General features: G+C 35.9%; 2 protein-coding genes across 9 annotated transcripts in view; one reads left to right on the top strand and one right to left on the bottom strand.

Annotated features, from left to right (window-relative positions):
* MXI1 (MAX interactor 1, dimerization protein) overlaps positions 1 to 4238 on the top strand; it is a 71880-nt gene extending 67642 nt beyond the window's left edge. For both annotated transcript variants that reach the window (XM_045569071.1, XM_045569072.1), the window contains exon 6: positions 2441 to 4238. In XM_045569071.1, coding sequence (XP_045425027.1) covers positions 2441 to 2604 — 164 coding nt within the window. In that variant the 3' untranslated portion in view covers positions 2605 to 4238. The remainder of the gene's footprint in view (positions 1 to 2440) is intronic.
* A 7590-nt stretch (positions 4239 to 11828) lies between these two features.
* SMNDC1 (survival motor neuron domain containing 1) overlaps positions 11829 to 20853 on the bottom strand; it is a 45415-nt gene continuing 36390 nt past the window's right edge. For 6 of the 7 annotated variants that reach the window (XM_045569063.1, XM_045569064.1, XM_045569066.1 and 3 more), the window contains 4 exons: positions 16705 to 16847; positions 15938 to 16099; positions 14045 to 14198; positions 11829 to 13061 (listed from right to left, as the gene is read on the bottom strand). In XM_045569063.1, the coding sequence (XP_045425019.1) occupies positions 12924 to 13061; positions 14045 to 14198; positions 15938 to 16099; positions 16705 to 16847 (597 nt within the window). In that variant the 3' untranslated portion in view covers positions 11829 to 12923. Of the gene's footprint in view, positions 13062 to 14044; positions 14199 to 15937; positions 16100 to 16704; positions 16848 to 18638; positions 18829 to 20853 lie in introns of all 7 variants that reach the window. The other variant, XM_045569070.1, reaches the window with a different exon arrangement.

Here is a 20853-nt window from a genome sequence, read left to right as displayed (position 1 = left end):
TGTGTGTGTGTGTAAGAACATACATAAATACATATTCTTTTAACAATAAGAAACTGGACCATTTTTCTTACAGAATTTCCCACATTCTATATTTGGCTGATGGAATCCTCATGGTGTCTTTTAACATGTTCTGTCTCTCATATTTCCTGTAAACTGGTTGATAGATGCAAGATTACTTCATTAGGCAGTACTTTGTACTTCCTGTTGCATCAATATTGTGTCTAGTTGTCTCACTTTTAGAGATGTTAGATTAATCAGTAGGTTGAGGCAATGTCATCTTGATACATTTATGTAAGTGTGTCAACCTTTCACTTAATAGTTTTAGTAATCATTGATAATTTTTGTCCTGATTATTTCATTAGGTGTTATAAGACAGTGATTTTCTAATTTGGTCATTCCTCATGTACTTACTGTTTTTTTTCTATAAAGAACATTTCCTCAACTTTTTAGTTACCCCGAAATAAAGTTCATACAGAGAAGGTGGGATAAATGCTTATTTTTTTTTGCTTTATCAATTTTCCAAATAGAGTCAGTGCCATGGCAGCTTCCAGCGGTGACAAGTTTTGTTTTGCCGTTTTTTTGATTATATCTATAAACTCATATTTTTATGTATTGAATGTGTTCCAATCCCTTGCAGTCATTCTTTTTAATTCTTTCAAATGCTCAAATTGTCCCCTATTTGGTTAGGAAGAGCCTTTTAGATTGGTTTTTGATTCTTTTTAATATACCTCTAGGAGTCCTTATTTTTTGTTTTTCTATGTAAAAGATTATTTTTTATGTGGCACTCAGTTTTGAAGAAAAGTACACCAGAGGCAGTAGCAAGAACTTCAAGGACATGCTACATTTGTGGGTGACAGTGAGATGTAGCAGAAATAACCCTGAATTAGGAGGCTGACCTTGGTCCTAGGCTTTCCTTTACTGCTAGTGTGACCTTGTCGGGTCTTGAGGCTTTAGCTGCTCTCTTATACCTCTTCCTAGTATCCAGTCCTTCCACCTCTAAATTTCACAGAAGGTGTATCTCCATCATTATGGTTCTCATTTTTTTTTTAGTGCTCTCAGTGCCTTGTGCCTTACCAAATACCATTCTTATCCTGAGCTGGCAACCCCCTATTCCCAGTGTTAGGGGCTTTTATTAATAGTAACATCTCTGGTCCATTTTGCTAGAGAAGTTTCTCATTTTACTTTGATTGAGTTCAGCATGCCATGTTGGATATAAGGTGCTGTGATATTATTTCCCAGTTGTAGGTTTGATGAGTGTTCTGTGATGCTGGGAAACACTGAATGGCTTCTAAAGCATTTTGGATGTGAAGCAAATAGTTATGAATTCATAGATTATTTGAACAGCTTGTTTGGACAGCTGCCTGCATTTTAAAAACAATTCTTTAAAAGTTTTGAAGCAACAAGCCCTTTTGAAAAGTACTCTTTGGAATAACTTCACTCTGTCTTTTTGGCCTCAGCAAGAATGCACTTTTCCTAAAGCAACTGTTATCAGTGAGAACCCGTAAAGTCAGTGCCACGTGTGAAATGTTAAGCTTTAAGTTTGTCTGTTTTAAGAGAATTGAAAAATCCTAATTTTCACTTTAGCTCTTAGTGGAGGAAACAATTTTTTAACTCCCTTTTGAAGTGTGTATTGCTTTCTATATATAACTGGTGATTGTATATGTAGTATTTAACAATTCAAGCATCTGTTGATAGCCAGGTCTTATATGTATTAAGGGATTTTTAAAAAATATTTGATTTTTGAAGCTATAAACCACTACCAGAATGCCTTTACTATAATCTTTACTATAGATCTCACTATGATCCAGAGCCTTTTAAGCCTCAGACCCTTACTTCAAGCTACATTTGAGGAAGAAAATTAAATTGAAGACAAATCCCTCAAAGTCTACTTTACGATTGGTTTATTTTAGTTACTGAATAGTCAAAGATCTTTATGATGAATCCTAGAAGCCTGTCAAACTATCTGTAGAATGGTACCACCAAAGGCCTGGATGGATACATTTTCGAGTTTGCCTATTCAGTTTACGTGTTTTTTTCCCCTTTAAGGCAAACCTGATTAATAAACAACACTGAGAATTAGTTTTTGGTTTAATGCAAAACAGATGTTGTTCAAACCACTTGGGGTTGAGATCTTTTAATATTAAGCACTAATTCCCAAATAGGCCAAGTGCTTTTAGTGGGAGGTCCAGACGGACTGGCGTCAAAGGGTTTAGTAAACTCGCTGCCTAAATTAAGACCACCACTGTATACCAGACATTCCCCTTGGCAAAAAATATTCCTGTGTCTGTTCACCTTCACTACCTCTGTTGTCCAGAGTCCACTGATAATAAGCTTGTTGTATAACATTCTTTTATACCACTTTTCCTCATGCCCTGTTAGTTTTTGAAGGGGCACATATACTAGCTTATTAATGTTTTTCTTCTTTTTTTCCCTTTGGCAGAGGAGATTGAAGTGGATGTTGAAAGCACAGAGTTCTCCCATGGAGAAGTGGACAATATAAGCACCACCAGCATCAGTGACATTGATGACCACAGCAGCCTGCAGAGTATCGGGAGTGATGAGGGTTACTCCAGTGCCAGTGTCAAACTTTCGTTCACTTCCTAGAACCCAGCATGACATAACAGTGCAGGGCAAAATATTCACTGGGCCAATTCCATACAAACAATCTCTTAAATTGGGTTCATGATGCAGTCTCCTCTTTAAAACTAAAAACACAACTATACTTGAACAAAAGGGTCAAAAGACCTGTATTTAAGCAAATACTTTAGCAAAAGTGGAGCAGAGCCTCCCCAGCAGAACAAATATTCATATTGGAAAAAAAATCACAATTTCTAACAGCAACAGAAAACTTGTGTGAAATTTTCTTGATTTGATTGAGTTGATTTAAAAGAGGACATTGAAGATTCTATCCTCTTTTCTTTTCTAGTTTGCTCATACTACATTCAGTAGACATGTTTAAGGATGGGGTTATGTACCCTTCCTGAGCTTTATGGTCCTAAAAACAAAATCAAACTCACATATTGAAAAGATAATCAGGTATTAATCTTGGATAGCTAAAGAGCTATTACAGCTTAGCCTGGGACAGCTTATCGTGAAGCCTGTGGATGATCAATTCTGTATTAAAAAAAAAAACATAAAAAAGCTCATTTCATGCTCTGCAAAAGGAGAGACTCCCATGAAGCCTTTTGAAAGGGAACATCATGCAGCTCAGCTTTCTGTTGGATTCCATGCTAAGTAAGCTAACCTTATCCTGCATTGTTAGCACTAGGGCACCCAACCGCCAGCTCAGCTCTCCAGCCCACCGCCCCAGGCCGCTTGGGGGCAGTCCATGCATGACAGCCTCTGTCACACAAGGCCTATACGTATGGATTGGGGGGCCAGAAGGAAAAAGCTCCACCTGCCTCTGTGTCTGCGTGGGTCAGAAGAGTTGTGTGCGCAGATTAGCAGGCCAAGGTCTGAGCCACGGCAGCATTTTTATTTCAGATTTTGATAACTGTTTGTATGTGTTTAAAACCAAAATGACATCTTTTTAAAGCTTGTCCATAAAAAAAAAAAAAATAGATGTCTTTTATAGTGGAAAAACACATGGGAAAAAAATCATCTATTTTGATGCAGCATTTGATAATGATAAAACACCTCACACCTCACTCTTTATTGTGCACAAAATGAATGAGGTCTGGGCTAGGAAGAAAAAAGGTCAATGCTGTTTTTGTTTTCTTTTAGAATCATTACCTTTTACCAGCTTTTAACCATCTGATATCTATAGTAGAAACTATCATAGTTAACATAGTTAAGTTCAGCACTTGTCTCATTTTAATGTAAAGATTTGCTTCCATTCCTACAGGCAGTCTCTCTCCTTCCTCACAGTCCCACTGTGCAGGTGCTATTGTTGCTCTTACAAATATTTTCAGAAATGTAATTTTCTTCTAAGTGAAATTTCTAGCCTGCACTTTGATGTCATGTTCCCTTTGTTTCTCAAACTCCAAGGTTCCCTTCTGGCCCTTTCTCTTACCCTGGGAAGCCTTCTTGGAGACCTTACCCCTGGCTGTTTGGACTTTGTATACTTTGAATAATTTAACTACCCTTAATTACTTAAAAAAAAAAAAAAAGCTTTATGATTTTCATAACTTATTGCTGATTTTAATGGGTTGTTAATTTCAGTCCTGTAGTTTTATTTTATGTTTAGATAGGGCTGGGCAAGGAAAAAGAAAATAAAGACAACCATATTTAGCAGTGCAGTTGAGTTGTGTGTTAATGTTAGACTATCCTTTGTGAGTAGCACTTTAACAGCATTCACTGCTTCTATATATGAAGTGTACCATCTTGGTCATGTTAGGTCTCAGTTTTATTTACTTGTTCTTGTCTTCCTGTGCCTCCAAAAGTTTTCCTTGATTGTGCTATGTTTGAGTGAAAGAAATTCTTTGAAGTAGATGTGTATGAAAAACTGCATGCCTTTAGAAGCCCAATATTAGAACTTGCTACATTTCAGCTGCTGGGGACTTAATGAAAAACATGACAAAACAAATTGTTCTGTGGCCCAGGTAAATTATTTCTAGTTTCATTTATAATTACTCCTGGCTGGGTCAAGATGTTGCTTTCTACATATTTGCTTATTTTCCCAATTGAGACAGCGTAAAGACTGTGGTAACTACCCCGGAAAGTAAATGGAAACCAATAACTAAGCTTCCACTTTGTTATTCCCGTGGTATTCACTTGCATCATTTGGCCTAGGTCTGGAATTTGGGACTTCATTCAGGTGAATTTGAGGTGCTGCCATTTTATTGTACATGTACAAGATGATGGGTTGGGAAACCTTTATTACAAACCTAAAGTACATATTTCAGCTGCCCCCCCCCAAGTAATCCTTCCTTGGGGCGGGTGTACAATGGGTAAGAAGTATTACTTTTTTAAAATGATAAATCAACTTTGAAGGCACAAAAGTTAATTGCAAGAAATAAAAACTGTGAACAAAGAATACCCGAGTTATTTTTGTACCACCCTTCTCTATGAAGGCAAAAATATGGATTAGTATCCACACCTTAGAGGGAACTATCTCCTAAATGTCTGTTGATACTACATCGGTAACTCTGCAATTAATGGCGTTTGAATTGTAGTTGCTATTCCTGTTCTACAATTTAAACAGGTGCTTATCTGATAACTCCATATAACATAAGTGCACATGGTTGAATGTACCCAGTAATCTTAACTGCTTCAGATAAGACACAAAGCCATTTGTCATTCTCATTATCTGTTCTGTTAACTTTTTTTAGGGAATTCTTTTAGCTACACCTTTAGTCAAACTGAAAACAAGTCTGCAAGTTCCCGTTTAGTCCCCACTAACCTTATTTAGGGTAACCTGTTAGTAAAATACCTGTGAGTGATACTAAGAGGTAAACCTTTCCAGTGCATATTACCAAAGGATTCTGATGGTCATTGTGACTCCAGTTTCTGGTTAGGTACCAGAACTATAGAAGTGACTTTTCCAGTTCCCATGACCATGACTGCTTTTAGCATTATGAAGGGATTTTAAAAGGCATGAAGGGCCAGGCACGATGGCTCACACCTGTAATCCTAGCACTCTGGGAGGCTGAGGTGGGCGGATTGCTTGAGCTCAGGAGTTTGAGACCAGCCTGAGCAAGAGCAAGACCCCGTCTCTACTAAAAATAAAGAAATTAGCCAAACAACTAAAAATAGAAAAAAAAAAATTAGCCAGGCATGGTGGTGCATACCTGTAGTCCCAGCTACCCAGGAGGCTGAGGCAGGAGGATCGTTTGAGCCCAAGAGTTTGAGGTTGCTGTGAGTTAGGCTGACGCCACAGCACTCTAGCCCAGGCAACAGAGTGGACTCTGTCTGAAAAAAAAAAAAAAAAAGGCATCAAGGATTGTTGAGGCAAAGCTCATAACCAAAGTCAGAGATTCCCAACACACCTACCAAAAACAGCATATTGTAGGAAAAGCAATTTTAAGTATATTTTAATGCCAATTCCAAGCATTTGCTCATCATGGAGCCTGTTTCCTCTTGAAAAGTTATAATACTACCTCTATCTTGAAAGGTTATAAGGAGTTAAAGTGATATGTTTAAATCAGCTCTAATTCCCCCTCAAATCCCTAAATCTAGGAAGATGTAGCACCAATAAGGAAAGAGGTATGTACTTCTCTAGTTTCTCTGATGAATGCAACCCCTAATTTTTTCATCTTTAATATTGAATTTTAGTTAATTTTGACTCTAGGACTTAACAGAAAAAAGACTACTTCCAAATATTGGTTCGATTTTGGCCAGGTGCATTGGCTCATGCCTGTAATCCCAACACTTTGGGAGGCTGAGGCAGGAGGATTGCTTGAGGCCAGGAGTTCAAGACTAGTCTGGGCAACATAGCAAGACTGTCTCTACAAAAAAAATTAGCCAGACATGGTGGCATGCTCCTATAATCCCAGCTACTTGGGAGGCTGATATTTGAGAATTAAGCTTGAGCCCAGCTGTTCAAGGCTGCAGTGAGCTATAATCACATCACACCAGGGCACTCTGGCCAAGGCAACACAAGAAGACCTTGTAAAAAAAAAAAAAAAAATCAATTTTGATGTCCGACAGAATTTTTAAAATAAAGGCTTTATAAGATTAACATAGCATTGGTTTTAGTAATCATCTGGTCTTTCTTAAGGACTAACCTGAGGTTGAGCATATTTATACACTGATAATTGAGTGCCTTAGTTAGTATTTAGTGCTGATCTTGCCAAGAAAAGAAAATCAGCTATCTTCTTGACCCATCTACCAGATTTAATAGGAAACTCGTGGAATATCTCATTCTTTTAAATAGGCAGTGTGCTTCAAAATGAATGTACTGGCTGATCACTTCCTGGTTCTGTTTTACCTTTCTATACAGTCATAATAGATTCAGGGAAATACTGCCAACTAACTTGTTTGTAATTGTGAAATTTTTCCCACATCCTTAAGCTCTTAGCACTGTTGCCATGGGAAACGGTTAAAGTCTTTATTATTAGTAGGGCAATAACTGGGATATTTACTTTAGATGTCCACACCAGGTCACAGAATAGCATTGTAAAAATATAACAAAATCCATAACATCTCTAAAATTATAAAAAGAATATAAGTTCAAGAGATCAGTGGTTTCTCAATTAGTAGCTTCATCACACTTACTTTGAAAGCTAGGTCAACTAAACCTGAGAGCACTTTTGCAGGGAAAAATTCCAGGCAGAAGAACCAAAGAGATACTTACTCCTTCCTGCTACTTCTGAGCAATGAACAACTGGACAATTACCATCTATTAAAGACTAGCCTAGCTGCAGAGCTTAGGCTTCAACTCTAGTTTTCCCAGGATATGGAGTCAAGTGTTTCCTCCAAGCCTGAATTCTTTTGTTTCTCTGGTCAGAAATTCACTGGATCTTGCTAAATTAAGTAAGTACAGGGCTTGAAAGGGGAAAAAAACAAAAGCACATCAGTTTCACCAAGAAAGAAATCCTGAACCAGCAAAATAATAACCATGACTTTGGGCCCCAAGTACTACCACAAACCCAGTGTTATTCTCAGATCTGCTTTACCCCACTCAAGGGCACAAAAGAACAACTATTATATACATAAATTGGAAAAGCAAAGAAGGCACTTGAGAAACCTCACAGAAATCTGACATGTTCTCTTTTACTTACTTTTTTGGCTAGGCCAAAACAAAATCTTAGAATGCCCCATCTATAATATTGGTTTGTGAACCTCTTAAGAACATAACTATGCACATATATATATGCCTTTTAAAAATTGATAGGATAAAGGGATTCAATTACTTGGGTTTTCCAGTTTGTTCAAACTACAGTATTACCTGGTATTTTTGCTTGCTATGCTCTTCCTCTCCACTGCAGTAAAAATTCAGTTTAATGTGCAACTCAAAAATCCTAGATATAAAGAATGTTTACATTTACCGTTGAACATGTAAATTGCCATTTACACTAATTGATTGCTTCACAGTAAATACAAATACTTAATACAATTCAGCAGGTATTTATTGAACCCTGTCAAGCTTTTAACAAATACAAAACCTTGCTGGTTTTAATTGATTTTCTTCCTTTTATATTTTACTCAATACCCAAGTTAAGGCAAAAAAGTCAAATCAAAGATTTAAGTTTATTTTTTGGCTGAATTTACAACTAGTATTTTTCACCTTATAAAAGATGTAATTATAAAACTACAGTCTATAGATACAAATCACAAAACTATTAGGTCATTAAATATGAAGTGTCCAATTTCAAGTAAAAATTTAGTTTATTATATCTCAAACAAGAAGCAACACAATTAATCAAAGAATGTGCCTAAACTGTTGACAGTTTTGCCATCTTTATATTTAACTTTTTAACAAGAGATGGGGTCTCGCTCTTGCTCAGGTTGGTCTTGAACTCCTGAGCTCAAGCAATCCTCCCACCTGAACCTCCCAGAGTGCTAGGATCACAGGTGTGAGCCACCACACCCAGCCCAGTTCTGCAATCTTAACTGTAGCCTGTTTATGCTGGCAGTGAAGAAGCCTGGAGAGTGAGTGATGGATGATGAAATCTCAAAAGGTGTTTCACAGCTTGTTGACAATTGCATTTTCCTTGCAAGAAGTGGTAGTCAGTTGGTACAAGGTCTGGTGAATACAGTGGATGACAGAGTTTCCAAGTCCAGCCTCTGTAGTTTGAGCAGCGTCGTTTGTGCAACATGTGGTCGAGCATTGTCTTGCAAAAGGATTGGCCTGTCTCTGTTGACCAATCTCAGCTGCTTAATCACAACGTCCTCATTTCGTCCAATTGGTTGCAGTAGACATCTGCTGTAATCAATTGACCAGGTTTCATGAAGCTACAGTGGATAACACCAGTGCTGGACCACCAAACAGACTTTAGCTCTTTCTGATGAATATTCGGTTTTGGATTGTGTTTCAGCACTTTGTCTTTATCCAACCATTGTGCCATACATTTCTGATTGTCAAAAAGAATCCATTTTTCATCACACGTAACACTATGGTGTAGAAATGGTTTGCCTTTATGTCGTGACAGCAGAGAAAGGCAAGCTTCAAGACAATCTCTTCTGGCACTTGTTTAGTGCATGTGGAACCCATCTATCCAGCTTCTTTACCTTGCTGATTTGTTTCAAATAGTCCAATGTTGTTGGAATAGTAATGTCAAACCTTGCTGATTCGGGTGTAGGTTGAGAGGCATTCGCTTCCACAACAGCTATCAGTTCATCATTATCCACCTTGGTCTCTGGTAGCCCACGTGGACCATTTTCAAGATTAAAACAATCAGAATGGAACTTCTCAAACCATAGATGGACTATGCACTCATTAGCCACATCCTTCCCAAACACTTCGTTGGTATTTTGAGCTGTCTATGCAGCATTGGTTCCATGGTGGAACTCAAAAATAACATGAATTCTGGACTTACCCATGGTTTTACAAAACTTGCTCTAAAAAAATTTTTAGAGATAATCACAAGCCAAACCACATGTTTGAAAGAATGAGGATGTACCTTCACAATAAAAGAATAAGTGTCAAACTGAAATGTCAGATACCGTCAAATTTAGTACTTAAGGAAATAGGACATTTCATACTTAATGATCTAATACGAATTCCCTTTATATTACTTGATGGTTTCCCTTGCTATTTTCAAGGCTGACACACTCAGCATTAAAAATACATCATACTGAAAACACACACACCCCTTTCATTGTGACAGATAACAAGTTTTTAAAATGTGTTGCTATATTAACACGCATTTCATTTTGGTTTGATGCCTCGTCTTCATAATTAGGCTACTAAATTTGCCACTAAATTAGGTAATTTTTCTTCATTTCCAAAGTAAAAATGTAAAATTGCTTTTGCATTTAACCCCAAACACGGTTGTAGCCAGAGATGCACATGAGAATCACCTGTGGTGTTTGTCACACAGACACCTTGACCTGGATTAAGTCTGGGGTAAGACTCAGACCCAAGAATTCCCCTTTACTTTTAAACAAACATTAGGGGTGATTTTTTATTAGAACCTTCACCCCCTTCCCATTAAGAAACATGCCCTGGTATAAAAATTAATTTAAACCTTTACTAGAATTTACCTAATGTATAACTTTGGTAATTTAATAACATTTCAGTAATACAGTTATAATTTGGGGCTTCAAGTCATAAGCAATGGGTACTGTTATCCATTGTAATGTGTATCATTATTCAAGTTAAGGAAAACAGATCAAGTAATCACCATTGCCACTCTGCACAGTAATAGCAGACCCTTCTGTAGTGCTTACCATATGCTAGATATTCTATCAAGCTCTTTACGCATATTAACTCAATCTTTAAAACCAAATAAAACAGGTATTTTCATTCTACAGCTGAGAAATACACAGTAGCAGAGTTAATACACATAGTAATAAATGGGGAGCCAGATTGAAACAGCAGTCTGGTCCTAGGGTCCTTACTCTTCCAGTATGTTCTATAGCCTCTTCTACATAAGTCAAACAGCATTTGTCACCTGTGGTTACTATTAAAATTAAAAATTTTGGTTACCAGTTTTTGAGGTGTTAGTGTTCTTTCCTTGAAATGGTCAACAAAATCAAATGCCAAGCTTTGAGAAGTTACATGCAATCATTCCTACTTAGGAGCCATAAATCAATATTTAACATTTCAGTCTGTCAGTTTCAGAACTTCCTCTTTTCTCAACAGAGAAAGCAAATTCTACACTAAATTTTATAACAAAGCTTCATGAGGCTAAGTTTCATATTTGGTTTAAGAAGACAGAGTTTAACTATCTTCATTTTTAAAATACTGTTGGTGGTATGCTTCTCATTTACCATCTCCCCAAATTCAGCATCACATTTGTGTGATAGGTACTCTGTCTCCCCTGGAGTCCTAACTTTTACTTTAGTCCAGAAACACCAACATCATTCTGACACCAGGAATTTCTAAAGGGCCACAACGTAGGTCTTTTGACACAAAGGTTTCTTTCTGATTTCCTTACCTACGCACATCCCATTTTCAAAACAAAGGTTTTTTAGGATAGCGTTACTTCTGTTTCCTTTTCTGTCTCTCTCTCTACTACAAAGCCCCCGGGGGAAATTAACATGCAGAAAAGGCAAACCATAGGGTCAAAGGAGGGTCAAGTCTGTTAACAACAGTCTTGCCTACACAAACACCAGGTGAACTTACTATTCCAACAAACACACCAAGGTAATCTCAACAAAAACCATTTTCTAAGGTCACATCATTACACCAAATTTCTTTCCAGTTTTTTTAATTCAAAGGATTCTCTTGCAATCTTTCATCCCTACTCTTATTAGTACACTCTTAAGATGTTTGTTACAATGGTAACAAAATGAGTATTAACATTTTACTTAAGAGTTTTTCAGGCTTTTTGTAGCCCTTTTTCTACTGCAACTTGTGCCTTTCTTTCTATCCTTCATGTTCTACCCTGTGGCCATAGGTTATAGGAAAAAAACAGTGACCTCCTAGATTGAAAGGGGACTGAATGTAGAAAGGAGAGATGAAGAATTCTACTACTCATCACTATCCTAAGTTTCAATTCATCAAAAAATTAAAATTCATGAAATAAAAACTCATTTTCCCCTTCTACCAAAAATTTACAAACACCCCTATAGATAGCACAAGCCCTTAAAATAAGACTGGCTTGTACTTTAGGATCCAATTTTTTATCTAATGGAAAGAATACTTAAGGATTTATTGAAATCTTTATCACATACTGAATATTCTCTTCCACGGCAATGCTGTGTGCAAGTACTTCAAAGGCTTAATCGCTATACCAACGCTGGCAGTTAAAGACATCATCCTTTTTTGTTAACACACCCTGGAGATTTCAAAAACACTTTATTTAATAAAAGTTAAACATACAAAAACTGAAATTAACATACATCCTAAAAATCATCTTCCATTAATAGGAAGACCCTTTTCTATGCATGTATTTGGCTTAAACTCAATTGACAGTAACTGTGATGTTCACTTATACCAACAAATGCTGACTTGATCTAGTTAAAAAATTATAAATTCAGCTACATGAACATAATATACAGGAAAATTATGGTCAGATTAATGCACAAGAAATACAGGAAATTTTAATGAAACATTCAGTACTCTTGTTCATTAATTTAGCCTTGTTTTTACAAAAATAGTATCTACACTGTATACAGGGCTATACATCAAGCTTTTTGTCTTCCCATATAAACATTACACATCCACATGGTACCACAACTAAGTGAAAAATCAACACAGGAAAAAAGCAAACATACAGAAAACAAAAATACCTTCGAAAAGGTAGCTCATCCTAAACATGGTTTCTTACATAAAACTAAAACTTGAATAAAAATAAAAGCTGGATCAACATTAGTGATGGCATAATAGGCCGAGGAAACAAAGTATTGAAGAAAAAACCTCAAAACAAACGTTGCCATTTACAAATTAACCTATATTTAGGCTGAACTGGACAAAAGCTAGGTTTTAAAGTTGAAGATAAAAAAAAAAAAAAAGGTAAAGATCTCTCTTTAGCAGGTTGTTTTGCCTTTATGTTTCAATGAATTGCTAGAATATGTATCAAGTTCAAAGCATCTGAAAATTCCAAGTGATGACTTACAAAAGGTATATACCATAGATTAAGTGGGGGCCTGATAATAGGAAGATCAACAATTCATCTAAGCGCTGTACTAAGCAGCATTTAGAAAAGTTGCTTTATTCAACAAACTTTGAGGGAACTGTGGTAGTAGTAATGAAAAAAGTTAAATGAATAGCAGTTATCAAATTCAATTTCTTCAAGTTTCATTCTATTGAAGTCAAACATGACAACAACGGTGTCTTCCTTACTCATCTAACAAATAATTTACCTTTAGAAAAATATAAGGATAAAAAGGTAAATGTAAAGCCCTGCAGAGATGAAATCCAACAGTTTTTCTGATTATTGAGGCATCAAATGCCTAACATTGTATTTAGAAGTATCTTGATATTGTGTCATAGGTTTATCAGCAATTCCACAAGTTCCTACTCCAACTTTGCCCGTTACACTCTCAGGTGAAGCAAAAATACTCCTCTTTACCTACGGGAAAGAAAACAAGAAACCATTCCTGATTAAGTTTTGGAAAAAGTAAAAGTTTCAAATTTTATGTTAAAATATGTTCTGGTTTCAGTATTTACAAAAGAAAAGCACACTGCCTTTGTTTGTTTAGTGTCAAAATGGTTACTAAAATGGTCTCATGCTGAAAGCCATTTACTCCAACTTGTAAGTTGTGGAAAATACCACTACGTGCTATTAACCCTCATAACACTTGCCTTCAGGTGTCTTAGTTTTGCAGACTCCAATCCTAAATTTAGCTATGAGCTATCCACTTTAGCATGACTAAAACCCTGGCCGTACTGATGTTTACTGCAGGGCCTGTTATGATGCCTAAATTGTCCCTTGGCCCTTGTTAGTCACAAAATAAACATCTTTATAAAAAGGAAGTGCTACTTTCCAGAAGCCATGTCGACCACTGTAGGAACTATCTTGACAGCAATGAAAACTAAAATACGGCTGAAAGCCAAGTTATCCTTATTCTGAACTTCCTATATGAATACTACGATTATCTTCTACCCATTCCCTCTCCAGACACAGACACACACACACACACACACACACACACTTAGAAAGATAAATGTATCAAGGGAACTTGAACGCTCTTTTAAATAACATCTACCAGTGATGCCCAGCATAAAAGCATGTTAATAAAGCAGGTAGAGTTCAGCAGACTGCCTGTAAGTGGTAAGGTAGCAAATAATTTTTCGAATTTTAGTTTGTAGAAGGAAAAGAGCATAGACTTTTTATAATTCCCGATATAAACTCAATTCATATTTTTTATTGCAGAGACAGTGGCTAACAGGTTATTTTTTAATAAGCCAAACTGAGGATTAACGATTCTGAATTTAAGATCTGGTTAAGCATGTACTTCTAAAAATCTATATACCTCTCCTTTCATATTAAAGTTATTGTAATGACAGTCGCACTTTTCAAATTTACAAAGTGTGATTAAAAGATTTACCAACCTGGCCTTTTTTGTTTTTAGAATAGGCTCTGTTGTTGAACTGTTGCCATTTCACCTTCTGGTCCTCTCTTTCCTGCTCAAGTTCTTTTATTCTCTGTGCTTTTTTCAAAGCCTTCTTCTTTTTATATTCACGTTGCTGGGCCATCATTTCTTTTCTGCGTGGAAAAAACAGAGCTAAATGTCGACTGTTAAGACTTAAAAGATGACTTCTTCGTAGACATCAGAAGTGCAAAAACAAAGAAAAACCCCAATAAACTTATATATTCTTCTCCATGAATAAAAAGTACTAACTCATTAAAATCAATGCCAATCACCTAGCACTACTAAGAAATGGTTTTTTTGAAAATATGTAGCATCGCTGGAAGCTTTTAAACATAACTATAATCTATTACACATATAAATCAAATATTTCAATGTAAACTTTCATTTGACTTTTATATAGATTTTGCCAGTTGTTTTAGGAATAAACTGAATTTCAATATTGATGGACATCTAAACCTTTATCAATTTCCAAATAGATATAGTTAGCAGGTACAGCGTTTAGAAAAAGTGTATGAAGAGATTCAATGCAGATAAAACTATTTCACTTAGAGCAATACAGCAGCAAAAAAGGAAACCATTGCTAACAATTCTTATAAAAACAAAAAACCAAACGTTTCCAAAAAATTCTAAATAGAACTCTCAATTTCTGCTCAGTTAGCACTGACTTTTAACCAAATGAAGGATGAAGAAAGAGATCTTGAAGAAAGGCAAAATCTAGACTCCCAGTACCATATCACCACCATGAAGCTAAGCATGGCTTTTTCCACAGAAGTCAAAGACTAAAAATACTGTTAATTTGGCCTGTTAAAAACCATTCAAAACCATACACTTCTCCATTCCCATTGATACTCCCTGAGTTCAGGCTGCCATCATTGGATACCTGGATCATACTAGTAGCCGCCTTCTCTTTTGTCAGCTATCATTCTAAAGCTCAAATCTGATCACATCATATCCCTTCAACTTAAAATGCTATCAGTGGCTTACCAGCTCCCAATAATCTGGACTCTACCTCTCTAGCCTCTTCTCAAACCACCCACCTTCCAGCCCCTAAGTTTTTACCACAGGGATTTGTTACTTTTATGCCTCCTCCTTTTAAAAAGTAAATATTTATTAAGCCTTTACTACATGTCAAGAACTGTGTATGTGCTTTATTAATGTTATCACTTTAATCCTCACAACCTAGTTAATGTACGTAACTACTGCCCCTTATTCTACAGATGAGGAAACAGATGTGAAGCAGCTTGTCCAAGGTCACAGGCTTTTTAATAAAGATAGGATGCAAACCCAGATATATATATACTCAATGTCACACAGCCTTCTGTTTTTAATCCTGACTAACTCCTATTCTTTTCAAATCTCAGTTTACATGTCATTTTCTCAAAGAAACCTATCCTGATAATGAAAGTATATAGTTTTGGTACCTCTTCTTTGTTCCCTTAAAGTACCTATTATAAACCCCCTCTTCCCAACTTTTATACTTTATTATTAAAGCACTTGTTTAATTATGCCTTTTCTGCCCTAGATGTTTAATAAACTCAGTTGGGACAAGGCCCAAGTTGGTCTTCTTCACTGTGGTGTAAGCCCTAGCACCTGGCTTATAAAAATATATTGGGAAAATGTTTTTAATATCCTCTTAATATTTACTGAATGCCCAAGAGTAAACCAAAATGTCTTCACTTTACCTAGGCATACACATACAATGTTAACCCTATTATCACTAATCTTCAAAACAATGGTAATCAGTATTGTAACTTTCTCACCTCAATCTAGCCTACTTAGATTCTCTCTGCATACTACCTCAAGTACCCAAATGGGGAAGATCACACCTAAAATAATAAAGTCAGTTACTTACTTTGACATGGGTTTGTTGCCACTATCCTCTTTTGCCTTCCTTCCTTCTTCTACAGGCTTGAGGTTCAACAGTGGAGTCACTTCAGCATTGCCGTAACCAGCAAAGGTGATTGCAGCGGTGCCATTTTCTTCATCTATCTCCTCAATCTCCGCTTCATAACACCTGTAAAGATATCATGGCTGTAAGCAGGTGAGTAAAGGTTTAGTACTCAGCCTACAAGACTTATACTGTAGTGATACAATCATTACATGTGTCTAAAATGAAACTTCTATAATCAAATGGCCTTTTGACAAACATAATACAAAGAGTGAAGTTAGCCATCTGCTATCAAAAAAGGAAGTTCTAATCAAAATATTGTTACAAAGTCTCTTACATATGTATCTGTTCAATGTTCTTTAATCTCTTTGAGAAAAGATTATTTCTTATAAGAATGATTTCAGTGTGTGCGACTCACAGAAATCTGAGATAACCAACCATTCACTCAATTTTTAATTTGAAAAGCATTTAGATTATTTTAGAAATAACCATTCATTTTCCTCTGCTTTCATTTTTCTTTCCTCTAGTATCCAAGCCATTATTCTCCCCCTAAACTTCATCTAAAGCCAAACTAAATTGTATTAATGGCAACCATCCAAGAATCAAACTGGCTCTATAAATCTTATTGCCTATGTAGAAAGATTAAAACAGTAGTTCAAACTGAATAAAAACTTCTTACCATTGTATTTTATTATTTCATGTTATAGTTAGAGTTTTTTTTCTACACTTACTGTCCATCTTCACTCCAGATTGCCATACACTTGTCTCCTACTTTCCATGAATGAGTGGGCTGAGTAGAAGCAAAACTGTCTGAACTTGCAAGAGTTTCAGAAGGTTGAGTTGACAGAAGGTCTTTGGTTAGTTCTATGACTTCCTAAAAAATGAAAAACAAAAACCGTAGCATTATTTTTATAATTCACATTGTGAACTACTTTGTTATTGATGACAACAGCTCCTACACTGTACAGCACTTAAGTACTCTACATGTATTTATTTGCTGTTCATAATACTATTGAGAGTACTGTGATTATCCCCATGTAGAAACCGAGATACAACCTTTTATACTAGTAAGTGGTAGAGCTGTGATGTAAGCCCATATAGTTGCCTTTCAACTTAACCACAAATACTAATGGAAATAGAGTAGGCTTGAGCTTAAACTCCATGCATTATTTCTAAGTAACTATTTTAGCTGACTAGATCTCTTTAAAAGGTAAGAAATAAAGTCAAGTATGAGGGACTAAATTAGATTTGAGATCACTTTTATTCTTATCATTGTCATGTATATTTTACGCAACTGTACTGTTTTATAGGAAATGACTTGGCAGTAGTAACTGTCTAGACACCTCGTCATTTTTAAAACACTTGAAGCAGCCCTATTAGTAATGAAAATGTTACTACTTATACATATTTCTACTAAAATACTATAGACATATATAAAAGAAACCAGTAGCCATCCTATTCATTCATTATAAAACTCACCCCCCAGCTGGGTAAAATTACCAGGTTAGATTTAAAATATACCATACCTTAACATTAAGCACATAAGGCTTCATTTAGAAGGAAAAAATACAGTAAAAACACAGACAGGCAATGCCTCTGTGTGGCAGACATTTTTTGTAATTCAGGCTTATATTTAATTGGCTTCATTCAAAGATGTTTGGTATAGGGATGGTTTAAAAATTAGAGAAATAGTACACAGGTAGCTTCTGCTACCTATCTGCTGTATTTTTTACTCTAACGAAGATCCATGTTATAGTTCATCTTATCTGATTTAACATCTTGCATACCTATTCCCCTACTGTTGCATTTAAAACATCATACTGTGTGTTTAGGGAGAAACATGAGCAAAGTTAAACTGTGTTCTTTTGGTTCCCACTCAAGTTTTCTGATAGTAGTTCTGATTCAGTAGCCAGTAAATATTACCTCTCTCCTGAAGATTCTAAATTTTCCTAGCTATTTCTGAAAAACTAGTATCTGAGTCTTAAAAAAAAGTAATATAAGCTCTTAGAGAAAGGTCAGTACTACAAGACTCAGATTTGAGTTAAAAATTCAGTAGAAATAACATCTCTAAGTTTTATTAGTTGCCAAGCAGCCATTTAAATACTTTTTAGGTAGTCCTTTGCAACTAAAGCTAAGAACCTTCCAAATAAATACACTGTATAATATACAGAGAAGAAGAGTAAATTATCCAGTCTTGTTTTCAGTTAATCAGTTTTAGGGCCAGGAATATAATCCAGTAAACTTGACTCAAGAACCCACACAATCCCTATCATTAAATACTTCCACATCTTCCTAGGGATCATTTAACTATTAAAGCACAAACATGAATTCTGCATTTGTAGGTCTCAAATTCAGAACTCTATTTCTTTTAGGACACAACATTTTCCCACTGTATTTTCATAAGGAAATACATTTTCATCAAAAAAAAGGGGGGGTCCTGAAAAGCTGTGCATATTATAAACAATTTTCAGAGCCCTGTGTTGAAATGACCCTTTAAAAAAAGTCCAGAGCATTTGCTCCTAGTGTCCTTTAACTTTACTATAGTTTTACATCCACTTCCAAACTATGAAGAAACTTCTAATTTTTTTTTTCTTCACATGTGCATATGGACCAAAGTATTAGAAAAACTATTTTATGTATGAGGGGGTTTCTTGGAAGTACATACCATTAATTACTTTTCCTCCCTCAAGTCTGAGTTCTGAAACTGCTCCTTCATCGACAGATGGGCAGCAGTTACAGTGATCAGCAATTCCAGGAAGCATCAGGTGTTGTGATCTACATATCAGCAGGTCAAAGGGGGTGCACTCAAGCACTCTGCTTACTGAAGGAAGGCGTTTCGGGGATGCAGAGAGCCACTGTAATATATGAGACAAGTGACTTGACCCCTGCCTCCTTTAGAACCAGTTTATTCAGCAAAACAGCCTAATAAATTCACTATTTCTGTGATTATCATAGACTACCCTGGGAGCTAGTTAGCCTAGATTTTACTACACCCACTTTTAAAGTGAAAAAAGAAAGGCAATTAGGACTTTAGTAGATTAATTTGCTGCCTGCTGAGTAACTTTAGTCTATAGGAAAAACAGTACATAAAAGAAATAAACATGGAAACCTTAGTGGCAAAATGAAGTCATTGAAAAAATACATAAAGAGCATTTTGTCATAAATCAAATGGCAAACAAATTAATAACCAGGTTAAGGATATAATTCCAAAAGAGGAACACAAGGAATTAGGAACCATGATAGTTCAAAAATATGAAAATGAGGAAGCCACAAACTCAATCAGGCTGAACAGACTTATCACCAAACATGACAGACAGAATTAAAAACCAATGGCATGAGATACTTCCCAGAAAGCAGAGAAGAAAAAAGGAGGGAGGGAAAAACCCATAGCAAAATAGAAGCTGTAACTGTAGCCTCAATGGAGACAATTACTAAATGGAAGCATGTAGCCAAATACTTTTCAGAATGTTACTTAATCCTAAAAGATGCCTTCCATCTTTGAGTAGTTTTCAGTTTAAAAGGGACCTAACCTAGTAACCAAAATTAAACTTTTTTTCTCATGATAGAATAAGAGGGAGAGAAACTGATCAAAACTGGTCACGAAAGGCATTGTTATTATTACTTAACCTTCTAAATCTTTGGCATCCAACATGGTCATCACATATAATTATTTAATCAAATTAAAAACTCAGCTCCTCAGTAACCTTGACCTGTATTTCAAGTGTTGAATAGCCACATGTGGCTTGTGGCTATGGTACTGAACAGCAGATATAGAACATTTCCAGCATCACAGAAAGTTCTACCTGATAGTGCTGTTCTAAGTGGTTATAGAAAAGAGGGTATTTTACATGATTCCCAGGTCATTATTAACTGAACACTAGGTAAGCCTTTTAGGTGCTTACTATAATGTCTACCACAATGGTTTCTCCACACAGTATAGATCATGTCACAGTAAAGCAGTTCTACCCTGACTCTAATGACAATTTATTCTAGAAATATTAAAAAGACCTGATGATAATATTTCAAACTCCACTCTCAATTCCCCCTCTACCAGTTCCACATTTACTGCCCAGGAAGCAATATACAGAACATCGGCACGCAATGTTTTTCTTTTCTTCAAAGAAAAAAGGACTGCTTTTAGGTTGGTAAAAGTAGACTAGACATCTCTCGTTGGGGCAAACAGAAAGTTAGTATTTCACAGAGTGTAAGTATAGAAGAGGTCAGTTTGCCTCTATCGCCTCATGTTCAATGTATACTCACAACATATAAGCAGATCAAATGAATGGGCAGATAGCAAACCATTGGGTTATTTTTACTGAAAGGCCTGTGAGAGAAATTGCCCCTAAACACCTTTTTCTTACTGACTGGCACCCTAAAATCCACAGACCTAGCTTCTATACATCGAAGGGGGGGTACTACTTATATTGAAATTACCCCAGATAGTTTCTGTTTTTAAAAATATATTATCCTACAACTAGAATTTAAAAATATTCAACTCATCTTAATTATGCCCAGATAAGCAGTTTCAGAATCCTAAATCTGGACCCGATTTCAGTTAAGTTCCATTTGTCTGCAGTTCTAATATCCCTAAAATATTAATAGTTTTAACGGACAACAGGATGATAAAGGGAGGGAAAGGATTATTTAGATATAACACAGATTTGAGTTTCATGCTGAATCAGTAAAGAGATCATCAAAATACCCTTAAAACTTTTTTAAAAATCAGGTTCGGAAGTTAAAGGAGGTTCTTAAGATGAAAAGTCCCATGTATTAATATGTACAAATTATATATGCTGTTTTTCTTAATAAAGCTGGTATCCTAAGAAACAAAAGATATTTACTATCAGTGCTTTGTCTTGAAATCCCAGTGGTTTAAAACA

Source organism: Lemur catta, chromosome 14 (genome assembly GCF_020740605.2).
Source record: "Lemur catta isolate mLemCat1 chromosome 14, mLemCat1.pri, whole genome shotgun sequence".
Classification (NCBI taxonomy): Eukaryota; Metazoa; Chordata; class Mammalia; order Primates; family Lemuridae; genus Lemur; species Lemur catta.
This window is presented reverse-complemented; position numbering and strand designations above follow the sequence as displayed.